Source organism: Ruditapes philippinarum, unplaced genomic scaffold (genome assembly GCF_026571515.1).
Source record: "Ruditapes philippinarum isolate M1 unplaced genomic scaffold, ASM2657151v2 ctg879_1_1_1_1, whole genome shotgun sequence".
Lineage (NCBI taxonomy): Eukaryota > Metazoa > Mollusca > Bivalvia > Venerida > Veneridae > Ruditapes > Ruditapes philippinarum.
This window is the reverse complement of record NW_026861390.1, coordinates 42,492-56,436: the sequence shown is the minus strand read 5'-3', so window position 1 is coordinate 56,436 and position 13,945 is coordinate 42,492. Positions and strand designations below refer to the sequence as shown.

Below are 13,945 nucleotides of genomic sequence, written 5' to 3'. Positions count from 1 at the left end.
TGAAGTTGCTTATATTATTTTACGTAGATGATTGTTTGATGTAAATAAAGTGTACATAAAAACCAATAATGCGTGGCTTTTTATTGTATTTTACAACCAGTATTTTTATAAATATCAGTCGCTTGCAGGTGATAACAGTAGTAAACTCAAACGAGGATCTAACCATGTCCATATACATATCCAGATTTTCATCACAGCTTTGGATTCATTAGCTGCTAGTTCAAAGTCAAAGAAAAAATAACAACTTTGTTAAATTTATCATGTTTATTGATTTACCGTATGAATACAAACAGTAGTTTTAGCATACAGTGACATATAATTCACATAATATATACAGAAATTAAACATATTAAATATACATTCAAAACAAGGTTTGAAATGATTCATGATTTTATTTTAAAATGGCCATGCGCGAGCGTGTCTATTCCTGAGTCCAAGACAATACCTTTTATTGTCATAAGGAGAGAGAGTGGCTTTTTGAAACTGTAACACTATACAAACTGATGATTGTATCTTCTTATCATGTTCATGGAATGTTGCATTGTACTATGCTGAAATAAGCAATTTTCATAAGCTTCATGTTTCAGCTGTCTTTCAATAACACACTTTTTTGACCCCTTAGCTGTCTGTTTTTGCATTCCCCCATACATAAGGGAATACATTTTTGAGCGTAAACCCAACAAATGATTCAATAGGTGTGCCGCCACATTCATCTTTCATTTTCCCCAAGACATTGCAGTTTGTCTCACTGTAAAGTGGATGTGTCTTTGGAAAATTGCTTGTATCAAACAGGTCAAGGTTTTCACGCATGTCAGAGTACCAGTCATCAGTCGTAAGTTATATGCTAAGAATCTGTATCCGTAAACAGAAGATGACTTTATTGCCATACTTAGCCTTCATGAATTCATAATGGAACTTGTACATACATATTTTGGAAAGATCCAGAATACAAAAATCCTGCATAAATGGGTCTATTTAAGACAATGTTTGTCTTTCTCATGTTGACGGCGACTAAATCATCATTAAATATTTTAAAAAGACTGAAAGTTTGGTTTGACACATACTTTTCTCAGCCGTTTTGAAGTGTTGATTAGCACTACATTAAATATTTTCCTCATATTTTCCATTGTTTTTTTCCAAACACAGCATTACTCATTAACTTATAAAAGTCTTTATCAAATGCAGTTGTGGGCCATCTTACGTTTCTGTGTGTTAAAATCAATGTAAAGTTTGAGCCAAGCAGACTGAGTGAACGCTAGAACGCGATGTATTTTTGTTAGCTTGAGACCATGTGACAGATAGTATTTCAAATCCCTAAAATGGACCACATACTTGGTTTTTGACCTTAAGTTAGGTACAAGCTTTTTGAATGGGTTTATCTTTTAACCCTAGCTTCTGACGTAACAGTTGGGAATGTGGGGACAGCATGTCATTTGTCACGGTTAATGTCTCGGGCGCCACAGGCAGGTCACTATCTTTGTCATGTAGATCATTAGGATATTCTAAGTCCACCTCCAAAATATACCCAGTCTGTGCATTGTCAGCTATGTTTGATATATTTAGGGACTGAATTTGTTCTTCTGATAACCAAGTAAAATCTTCTTTTGGCAGAGGGTCAGACATACTGACTGCATACAAATTTATTCATATCTAGGTACGAAATCCATGTTTCAGGCATTGATGGATCAAAGTCGGAGACTAGAGGATTCTTGGCTTTAGCATATTTTTTACAAATCATAGACACCCACCCCTAATTCCCTGTTCAATCATGAGGACCATGTCAATGTCATCCAGTAACTGCGGTTGAACACCTGTCATTTTAAGCATGGCATCCTATGCAAGCCCAAGGGACGTATAGTAATGTGCCGGGTCTAAGTGATAGGACTCTAAAAACACAATGATCTGAAGTTTTCAAACACGTCTGCCAAAAGCAAACACATCAGTTTTTTTAAGTATATGTCATGGTATTCCCCAAAGTTTGTTCATATTAAATGTCTGCCAAACTTTTTGAGCATGCTCATAATTTGCGGAGCTTACATTATTATCATTTAATTTGTTGTAGAATTGCTCTTTTGTGGGTAGATGTGGTTGCTGAAAGCAATCGGGTGAAGTGAGGAAGTCATACGGGATATGCCTTTACGAAAGTAGAAGGGTTTGATGAAGAGGATCTGGAAAATGTTTTGTTGTGTTTGGAAATTTATGGCTGCCTTCTATTGCTACATTGGACACTAATGTATCTAATGAAGCATTCAGAAATTGAAGGGAATCAATAAATCTTAAATTCCCCATTGAAAAGGAAATGTTTTTATTCCATATTAGTAGGAATACAGGAAATTTGTCTGTCTTTAAACTTGCCCGCGGCGGACATTAAATGGTGCATGTCGTAACCCCTCAAGTTGTGAAAAATCACGGGAATGTAAAAGCTATGTGTATTGTAAATTACAGTCCCTATGAGCAGCACCTCTGTACTCTCCAGACAAATGGTCCTGATCACGAACTCTATCATCATCTAGGGGCTTTTCACAAATATGACAATTTTCAGCCATTTGAAATGACTTTTCTTGGCATGAAGTGAGTTTCATAGGTTTGACATTTTTTATGAGTTTGCAAATTTCTTTCTCCTCTTGTAACAAACGATTAAAAAAAGTTATCTATGACATTAGGTTCCCTAAATACTTCAGCAGGCTTTGACATCTCATCGTGAGCGCATTTTACTAGAAAAGAGTAACCGCATGCTTCATGCTTTTGATATGGTGTAGTGGAAGAAGTGGTGGGCTTAGGGGTGCATGAATCAATAGGACGGACAAAGCTTTCAAAATCAGCGTAGATAACAAAGGGTACTTTCAACTGCTTATGAATACTGGTAAACTGAACCCATTGTTTGTCTTCTGACTTTGGGAAACTTACTCTTTGTGCTCCATGTGGAGAACAGTATGATACATGATCATTAAGTAAGTCAGGGGTAGTAAATCCGTGGAGACAGCAATTGCAGTAATATGTTTGCCCATAATGCAATGTTCTGTCTCCTAACAGACGACTCATATTTCTAATCAAACAATAATATCTAACATCTCCTCTTGAAAAGAGTAGGAGATTAACGTGCTTGGGCATGTTTCTTTGATCAGTTATCTGAAGGGGGTATATTTCGTCGTGATCTAAACCAAACACATTAATTGAAATGTTATTTTGCTTTTCAAACCTTGAAATTTGAAAAATAGGTAAAGGATAGTAGAGACCATTTATATTTAATTCGTGTTCAAACTGCTTATAGTGGCTAACACGATCTGGATTATGACTTTCTGTGTTTGTGAAAGGATGTACTGCTGCGAGAATTGACCAGATGAAGCATTTCTGATCGTGATTTCTTATATTGAGTACTGCTTTTTTATCTTGTACTTTCTTACTTCCCTCTAAGGGTGCATACTCTGCTGTATTGACCTCGAGTTAAATAATTACGTCAATAGACCACCCACTACCATCCCTTTCAAAGTTTTGGTAACCATTATGTAAATCTTGGAAAGCCCCGGCGATTTGATCCTCAATTTGAGAAGCATTTGTACATCCAAAGCTGGAGGATCTAAATACAGGCTCAGCATAAACGGCTTCATTGTTTTGATTGTATTTCACAAATTTAACAAATAACGTCATGAACCATTTCATACCTTTCAGTCGTTCCAGCCTGTTGATTAGAATGTCTTCAATTGAATTCTGAGAGTCTTTAAAATATTGTAAAACATCCCATATTTTATTTGGCGAGGGATCTAATGTTGTTGTCTCTGCTGTATTATTTAGGGCAGTCCTGCCAGCTCCGTGCTGACATTAAGTTTTCCAGCGTTCACGCCTGTCGCAAAAATCAGCCCTTTAAGGGGCCAGTTACACTGACGGTCGGTCCCCAATCGGTCATATAATTTTTAATTTACTCGCTGTTATGATCGGTTGTCATGCGTGATTTTATTTCTGGATTTCTGTGTAAACGGCCATCGGTGACAGAAAGCAAACTCAAACGGGGTTGGATCGGTTATAGAAATGCTGAAATAAATCGGTTTTTATCGTTTGTAAATCGGAGCTTAATCGGGCGTAACGCTGATTAATCGGTGGTTGATAGCTAGTCATCAGTTGTTAAACCCTTTCCATCAGATATGGCCGGTGATTCATATTCGGTCATCTTTGTCCGACGTAATAAAAACGTAATACTATGACCGGCAGTTTCATGCTATAAAATCTTACAAACTTTTAATCAAAAACCACCTTCTCTTCTTTGAATTTATATTAATAAATATTTACTATTGTCGGCAGTCAATATCATTGTGATAGAAATTACCTCTCTTAAATACAGCCGAGGTGGTAGTTTCTAACAATATTTTAGAGACTTCAGTTTTTATTTAAAAAGTTCATTTTATACTACATAAATCGTTGATATACACGCTTTAAACCTTTAAACTGCTAATAGTGCAAACAAATTTAACCTTGATTGTTGATAATTCATGTGAAACAGACAGAATAGTTAAAGGTCACTTTACCTTCGATATTGCTGTAAAGGTACTGTAACGTTTAAAGTATTTTATTTGTCGTCTGCACAATACAGACTCAATTGAATCAGTTTTGTTTGAGCAGAACTTATAATTAAATCTAGATAACACTGGTTTAAAGCAGTCATAGGTTTTGGTTTCCCTAAAAAATATATTCGGTTTCCCAGTTATACTGTTGCACAACGTTAGGCGATCTACCGCTGAACAGACGGTTAATTGTCATTATATGACAGACGATAGTATTACACCCTCTTTATATTAGATCGGGTAGTTTTACAAGGCGCGTGCCGCTCCACGCTATATTAGACATAAGCTATTTTGACTACAGGTATTTTGTCGTCTGCTTCACAAAGAAATATAACGCCATGTAATTTATGTGTATGTAAAAGCATCATTTAAAACTGACATGCTCAGACGTGTTACTCTAAAGATGGCACTTATTCTGATAAAAATATCACAGTTATAATTATATATTGAAATTCCATAATATTCGCTTTAAAAATCCAATGTTTAAAAATAGATTTCATGCCTCACTGATCATACCGCACGTGTGCGGTATTTATATAAGGTATATAGTGCTGCAGAACTGTCATGCATTAGAATTCCATAATATTCGCTTTAAAAAGGAGCTAATTTTAGTAACAAATTATGGAAAGTCCAATTCTAAAAATGATTCAGTAAAAAAGCCAATGTTTAAAAATAGATTTCACGCCTCACTGATCATACCGCACGTGTGCGGTATTTATATAAAGTATATAGTGGGGCAGAACTGTCATTTCCCTATCATTTATATTTCTGTTATTCATAATGAGTGAAACACGAAGACCAGTTTTTATTATTCATTGCAATCAATACAACTGTTTAGAAAAGTTCCATTATTTGTTCTATTTTCTACCTCCTGTAATCAAAACGACTTTTTTCGTTTACGGTGGCGCACATAGTTGTTACGGACAATTATTTTCTTATAACATTTTCCTCCTAATAAAATGCTCATTTCTATTGTTTGTGTATCTTAATAAAGACAAACAAATTTAACTTTTACTGTCGGTACTACATAGTTTTATAAGTGCTATAACATGTGGAAAAAACATGTGCATTTCTATTAAATGGCGAACAAAAGTGACACACTGCTGCTTAAGAATATTTAATACCAAAAAAGAAACAAGAGATATTGGACTGCAGTTTAACCTTTAAACAAGATAAAAAAGAAAGAAACCTGCAATATCAACGTTTTGTTGAAACCAACCATCTTTTTCTAATGTCAACACGTGTAATAGTATTAACAAAAATTGTTTTAACCATGAAACATAGCTCTGTATGTTAGAAAAATTAATTTACAATTTCAGTATCGGGAAAGGTGTCATTTTAACTGGCCGTGAGTTCTGAATTGTTGAGAGTTAACTAAATAATATCTAACTTACTTACTGTTTAGCCTCATTTGACACCAGCTAGAACACATCTATCACAACAAAATAAATGGCGTTTAGGTAGTTATTTTCATTTAACAGTGCCGTCAATCAATATATAAAAAGCAGAGGTGAGTCTGGCATAGTGCACATTTTTTACTTGGAAATCACTTCTTGAATATCTATTCTGGGGTTATAGATGTATAATGAATAACCCCTTTATTTATTTGTTAAAACAATCTTCCTATAAAGGAAAAAATTATTATAATGTTTTGCATTTTACATGTTTTTCAGATTAAGCTTAGGACCTTCAAGACACGACAATATTTATAATTCTTTGAGAAGGAAATTCCATGGATTCATTAAGCGATAAACTGTTAGAAAAGAAATACAATACATGCAGTAACTGGCTTAAAGCACATTTAGCTGTGTCGTTCACTAAAGAAGGACTTGAACCATTTGTTTGTGATGAAATTCAACAATTTCAATTGAAATGCTTAGATGATATATGTTCAAAAAATGGACTATCACATCGGACTTTGTGTTCAGAATGCTCTACAGAAAATCATGTAAAGTGTCGTACAAAAGGTATTTGTGTTATCAAGAAAGGACAATGCAATTATCACAGAAACGCTTCATTACAGTTCATATCGACCTGTCCGAATAGGATTTGCCATCACTTCAAATGTGAAATAAAGACAGCTCATTGGTATGAATGTCCGTCATTCAAAAACACAGATGCAACCCAGTGGTGCAGTAATTACTGGGAAGTGGCGAAATGCTTCATGCCCCCAGATGGGTATAAAGATAAAGCATCTGCAGCAGACACAGACTTCAATGGTATAATCAGCGTTATCCTCAATTACAAAGGGTTCCAGGACAAGATTGACGAAAGCCTTCAAGACGATACTAGTGTGTTTAAAGCGGTAAACAATATTTATAAACTACTTCTGCTATCAAGACTTACGTAAGGTCATTACTTACCAAACACGACATTTACATATTTCAATGAAATTTTACAGTATTATATGGTATATATGATACACTTAGATGTTTATCATTAAAATCGACATAAATTGTTTCTGAAAAATAAAGCAAAATGAAAGGTATAATTTTATAATTTACTTCGCATGAACGATAATTGATTCACTTGGCCCAAGGAAATTTATGTTAATATCCATAACGTTCAATTTGTGAAAAGAATGAGGCGGTCATTTTTATATTTCAGACAAACTAATATTTTATCATAAAAATTTGCCAATATCATCATTTTATCAGTGAATCATTTGAAATATATTACTTGTATTAAAGAGGGTAACTAGTTTGTTAGACTACTTAAAGATAGATACTCCAGTAAATGCTTGTTAGTGGTGCTTCGCAGACGGCAGTTTTATATGCAAACAGACTTACGCCCCTAGCTATTTTAATTTAGCTCAACTTACAATCAAATACAGCTCTTATTGTGTTTGTAATTAATTTAATGTACATAAAGTTCTAAGTAATAATTTTTCTATAACGTTACAGTGGTTCACTTAAGAAAATATTTCATAATTAACTCAAGGTTTAAGGTAAAAGATAATAAGAACTTGTATTCTATTTTGACCAGGCAAGAGAAGCTGTCAATAAATTGCGACATTCAAATCTTGAAGTAGAGGATTCATATCTTCAGGAATTACTCATAATATTACAGAAACTACTCTCTGACAGCAAATATTTAGCACAAGACACGCATGCGCAGCAGGCTTCTGAGCATCTTAAACAGGTGATCATTTGAATACACTAAAGATTTCATCGTATGACTAGAACACATTGTATTTCGTATAATCGTTAATTAGTGTCATTTACGTAAAAAGGCATAAATTTAGTAAAATACTTTAATTGAACTTTTGAACAAATCAAAATGTTCTCATGGTAAAATAAACATGTTTTCTTTCAGATATGGTCGATTCTCAAAAGTGTTTTTTTACATAGAGCGCCTGTGTTATTTACCGAACATAAGTATTGTACATAAACATAATAAAATGTCTCGGGCTGTAATAAAATGTTAATCCATTTTGCATTGCTCTGTAAGCAAAAAAATAAAGTATAATATTTTTTATCAAATCAGTGATGATAAACATTGCACAAATATTTGTAAAAATAAGCACTGTAGATACAATTATTTATTGGTATTGTACATTTTAAGTGTATTTATAATTACAGCTGAAAATCGATACTCTAACCATTAGTAACGATTATTTAAGAAAAGCCCATGAGCAATATGAAAGAGTAAAATTAGATGAGGAAAAAAGAAAACAAGAAGATCTTTTAAATGGTGATGAAAATGATGGCCACGATAATATTGACAATAATAATGATAATAATTATGTAAGTATTTTAAACTAATTTTGTTCTAATTCATTTTTTTATCTTGTAATATCTAACATATCAAAAACGGAAAGGACAGGGGAAAATAAAACCCATTAAATATTAAATTATTAATGTAATATTTTTTTAAAATTCTTAGGAATAAGGATAATCTGACTTTAGTTTGAATATATGACACTTTTCTTGATAACTCTTTAAATATGAGAAATCAAACCTTTAAGATGCCGATATTTAACCCAATTTTTCCTTCTTCGTTTGCTTTTTACTTAATCACATAATTGTTTTGCAGTTAAACACTTTGAATACCCATAGTGTAGAGATAATTGTTTTTATATTGCATCGTAATCTTGTTAGTTAAGACGGGTGTTGCACAGATCTTAAGCCCTACCTGGTTTGCATTTACATGTGAGCCGCGTCACGACAAAACCAACATAATGCGTTTGCGACCAGCATGGATCCAGACCAGCCTGCGCAACCGCGCAGTCTGATCAGGATCCATGCTATTCGCTTACCAACTCTAGTACAAGTAGTAAAACTGATAGCGAACAGCTTTGACCCTGATCAGACTGCGCGGATGCGCAGTCTGGTCTGGATACATGCTTGTCGCAAATGCATTACGTTGGTTTTGTCATGGTACGGCTCATATATGTTAAAAAGAAATTTTATTTTACATTCAGTTTAAAATTAAATGTGTCTAATGTTTTGATTTGCTTTCGTGTATTTGTTTATTCGTTTGTCTGTTTTTTGTTTGTTTGTTTCTTTTTTTTTTGTTATATTATAGATTTGCTTTCGTGCATTGTTTGATTGTTCGTTTGTTTCTTTGTTTGTTTGCTTGTTATAGATTATTATAGATTTATGTGTATTTATCAAATGCCTTAAAGATCCTGTAACACATTTTTTTTATGGTTTTATATCATAAATATGATGCTCAAATTAAGATTTATCAATTTTGTAAGTTCCAAAAAGCATTATTTATAAAGATATCATTTCATGTAAATAAAGGGAGGTAATAAAAAAATTATTTTCTATAAAGACTATGTCAAAATTTTTCAATAAGAAATGAATGCATATATTTTAATGATAACATATAATATGTACAAATATATGCAGTAATATTTTACAAATTCTTCGATGTTTTAAAATTGTTTTATAAGCATAATTATATACATAAATATAATTTCATTTAAGTGTGGTATGCAACCTTAATAACAACATACAGGATATGAGGGGAGCGGTGGCCTAGTGGCTAAGGTGTCTGCCTCTCAACCCAGAGATCATGGGTTCGAGCCCTACTCGGGTTACGACCATGTTTCTTCATTTGACACCAGTACTGGTTGGTTCCAGGAAGCGGACTCGAAAGTGATTAATATAAGTTGCAAGAACTTGTTTCGCAATCGAGCTTAAATAAATATTTTTAAACTAAACCAACATACAGGATTTTTAATGTTATCGGAAATTACGAGGGCCGTTAGAAAAGTATCCGGAAAGGTTTCATTTTTTACATATGTACACCTATCGTGATAAATTTTTCAACACTGATACTTTCGGGAATTGTGCTATATGGTCCGACAGAAAAAAGTAAACTTTTCATACTTATGTGTTACCTGCAGTCACTGTAGCGACGAGCGCGGCAACTTTGTTAAATTGGGTAAACGATCACATATTTACCTATTTCTAAAGAGATTAAAATTGTATTCTGACGTGAAAAGTTGACCAAATTGCACGTGATGTTTTTGCACACTGACTTAATACAAGGGTCAAAAGGTCTTTAGATCTCTTCGTTAGATTAAACATAGATTATTCAGGTAGAAAAATACATACTTACCCTCTCACTCACAAGCTCTGATGACTCGTTATTTTTGCTTTAATCTGACTTACTACCAAAAAAAAAAAAAAAAAACGAAATAAAAATTATCAAATACCCAATTATTGTTGGAACTATTTCAAACTACTGTCAAAGGGTCGATTTATATAGATCACTTCGTTAGCTTTAACATAGATAATCGCGGTGGGAAAAAAATATTCTTACAAGTTCTAACGGCTCTTTTTGTGTTAATCTATAGTATCATCACAATACAAAATGTAATTGGACATTTATTTCTGCAAATTATAATATTCTCATAAAAGATGCATTTACTTATTAAGGCATCATTTATCTCTTAATAATTATGTTATAAGGCATTCGTATATTTCGTAAGACGCTGTTTCTTAATATCTATAGGCACCCATTGCAAGAGCTGGAGACGAAACCCAAACAGCCCCTATTCCACCAAAATTTGAAGGTAAATATGTCGTTGAAAATCTATACCAGTGAAGAACTGAAGTTAACATCTTTTTATCTTAAATACGGTCGTCAAAAAAATAATTTTCACGGTAATGACTATATCGTACATTTGAAAGGTTCTAACACCAATACTCAAATATCCTATATCTTGTCTCTTGCTTGCGTATAGTATATTGATGTGATCCTTTCATTTTCATGTACTTAATAATGACAACTCAATTTACTACTTCCACTTTTTAAAAATATTATGGCTATTTTACTCACCCTGGCGTTCACTTGGGTTAAAGTTTTACATGAATCATCATAGCTCATAGCTCATCAACAGCTTTGAATATTTGCTTGTCATTTCACACACTTATTGGAGGATATAATATTAGGTCAATATTTAAGGCCAATACTTTTTACTGGTGAATTATGGTCCTTTTGAGTTTCTTTGTTAAAGTTTTGCATGTGACATCAATCTTCAAAACTTGTTTCGAAGGTATTCATTTGTAACTTGAAGCATTTTTTCGGGATTAAAATTAGAGGTCACCAATCAAGAGCCATATGTCTGACATGGATTAAGTCGGAGTAACGGCTCTTATGTACTTTAGACAATTTTTTGTTAAGTTTTGCTTGCAACATATACCTTCCACATATCTACTGACTGAATTCACTTGAAACTTGACTCATGTTTTCTTTAAGTTACAATTCAAGTTACTTTCAAAAACCCTTAACTCTAGCATGGATTATAAATAAAATTAGGCCCTTTGTGAACAGAACAAAATTACATTTTCCCGAATTTTCGAATTTTTTACGTTAATAAATATGTTTGTTTTAGATATTGGTTAATTACAAATATAACTCTTATTTATGTGTCAGCTAAACTCAAAATGAAGTATGATTACTTTTCAAAATTTCCATTTTAGAGGAGCTCATACAATGGTATATCAAAAACAAACTTTCTCTCCAACTATCAATGACTGATGATTCCGTCGATACAAAATTTGAAGACCTGTATGTCAAGCAAGAATTATCCGATCATAGGACAGGAAAGTTGGAAACGTCTTTGAAAGACCTCTTTACAAGCGAAGGTAAAGTTTCATTGGACATATTTCTATGCAGTATTGTTGGAGCAGGAAACACAACATTTGCAAAATACCTAACGAGATTGTGGTGTCAGTCGCATGGTCAAGGTTCCGACCACAATGATAATTTCCAAGAGGAGGATTTAAATGCTTTACGCGACATTGACTTTGTGTTTCTTCTAAATTTGACAGATTCATCAAGTAAATGCGACACTGAAGACATGATTTACGATCAAATCATTCAAAATCTGCCATGTAACTCGTCAGACGGTAAAAGTTTTTTAAAACAAGTCTTGAAAAAAAAGCGATGCCTGATTATATTAGATGAGTCAGATAGATGGGAACATCCTCAAAAGTGTACAAAGTCATTTCAGGGAATTCCGCACCGATACGCAAGTGAAAATATTATAGTGGTGACAATCGCACGACAACGCAAGCTCGTAAACATTAACGACAGTCAAATCAACAAAGAAATAGAAATTAATCGTCTTGGAAACAAATCAAAGAAACAATTACAGATAAATGCTTTGAAAGGAATAGCTGAAAAAAAAAATGAAACCGTCACAGAAGAAGAATTGAAGAATCAGCAAGAAGCGTTTCAAAGCGAGATAAGTGCCTACAACCTCGATGAACTGGCGTCTGTCCCACTTATTTTGATGCACCTTGTTTGCTTATGGCACGATAACTGTTTTAAAGTACTGTCAGAGTGTCAAGTGTATGGAAAAATTATTGAGATGATTTTATCAACAACGCAGAAGAATTTTCAGTACTTTCAGACTAATGATTTCAAACAACTACAAGCGTCTGGATACAAAGAGCTTTTAGATGGCTTGGGAAATTTAGCTTCACATTCATTTAAAGGAGGCAAGACAATTGCAAGGTCAGTTGTAAACAAATTCCTTAAAGAAGAACAAGCAAAATTATGTTTGATATCTGGAATACTTTCAGAGAGTAATGGTAAAATATGTTCAGAGCAAAACAATCCAGAAATATATTTTACATTCGAAAACATACGCAAGCACTTCAGGCAGAGGTTGCAAAAAAGTGAATAAGACTATCATCGTCTTGATTATGTGATTTCATAAAGTCGATCGTCCGTCCAATAGCAGTTATGCGTTTCAGATTTGAAGAGATGTTATATTTCCGATCCTTAAAGATCGTTCAGCACGACATAATTGTTGTGTTTGTGATATTTTTGGTGTCGACATTTTGACATTTTCTAGTTGGGTGGTTAAAAAATTCCCACTTGAATTATGTTGAATGACCCCTAGGATATGTGGCCTCCTTTTTATGTTTGTCTTTTGACGTCTTATCTGTGATATGCATGCTTCATTACCTCTGATATCCTTTCAAAATTCCATTTTGTTTAGTTCCGTTCAAAATTTTCTCGTTAATGGCACACGCTTTCTGTTATTTGGGGACCATACGCCGCTTTTTTATGGAATGACATGGAAGTGTCACATTAGAGGTCCCATGATAACCGCCGTATAAACACATCTGCGAATGTTTCTTAATTCAAAATTTTACCAGTTCATGTTTTATTGTTAAATTCTGCTTCAGCCGGTGCTCAGAGGCGTAGACGTAGTTTGCACTTGACAGTACCGTCCATGAACAGGCGCAATCAAACCAAGTCTGTAACATTTTCATTTTTGCCGTTTTGGACATTCTTTAAGGATTCTTAAAAATTTCGGGGGAGCATATAGTCGGCCCCTTGTCCGTCTGTCTGTCTGTCCGTCTGTCTGTCCGGGCAAACAAGAGGATACTTGTTGGGTACCTCCAACACACGAGAGGACACTTGTTGGGTAATTCTATTCATTCTGTCAGTATTGTTGGGTACTTATGTTCTCTTGTTGGGTACCTTTAAACAAAAGAAGTACCCAATAAATGACCATTCGTAGGAACGTCCGTCCGTCTGTCCGTCTGTCCGTCCGTTATCTTGTCTGGAGTATAACTTGAAAACCCTTGGAGATAATTTGTTTAAACTTCATACAGTGGTAGAGGGCATTGAAGGGGAGTGCAGTGTCAAAGAACCATAACTCTATTTTGCCCAGTTTTTGAATTATCTGCCCTTATAGAAAAATCTTGTCCGAGGCATAACTCTAAAACTATAAGAGATATCATTATGAAACTTTGTAGGTGAATAGATCTCAATAGGTAGATGTGCAGTGCATAAGAACAATAACTCTTTTTGTCCTAATTTTGGAGTTATTGCCCTTTGTTAATTTCAACACTTTGAACTTTGTCCGGAACATAACTCTAAAACTATAAGAGATATCAAGATGAAACATTGTA

General features: G+C 33.9%; 1 protein-coding gene across 1 annotated transcript in view; it reads left to right on the top strand.

Annotated features, from left to right (window-relative positions):
- LOC132715459 (uncharacterized) overlaps window positions 1–13,383 on the top strand; it is a 34,291-nt gene extending 20,908 nt beyond the window's left edge. Inside the window, exons 3-7 of the mRNA XM_060698461.1 lie at window positions 6,230–6,861; window positions 7,542–7,697; window positions 8,138–8,302; window positions 10,524–10,584; window positions 11,495–13,383. Coding sequence (XP_060554444.1) covers window positions 6,289–6,861; window positions 7,542–7,697; window positions 8,138–8,302; window positions 10,524–10,584; window positions 11,495–12,705 — 2,166 coding nt within the window. The 5' untranslated portion in view covers window positions 6,230–6,288 and the 3' untranslated portion in view covers window positions 12,706–13,383. The remainder of the gene's footprint in view (window positions 1–6,229; window positions 6,862–7,541; window positions 7,698–8,137; window positions 8,303–10,523; window positions 10,585–11,494) is intronic.
- Window positions 13,384–13,945: the final 562 nt, after the last annotated feature.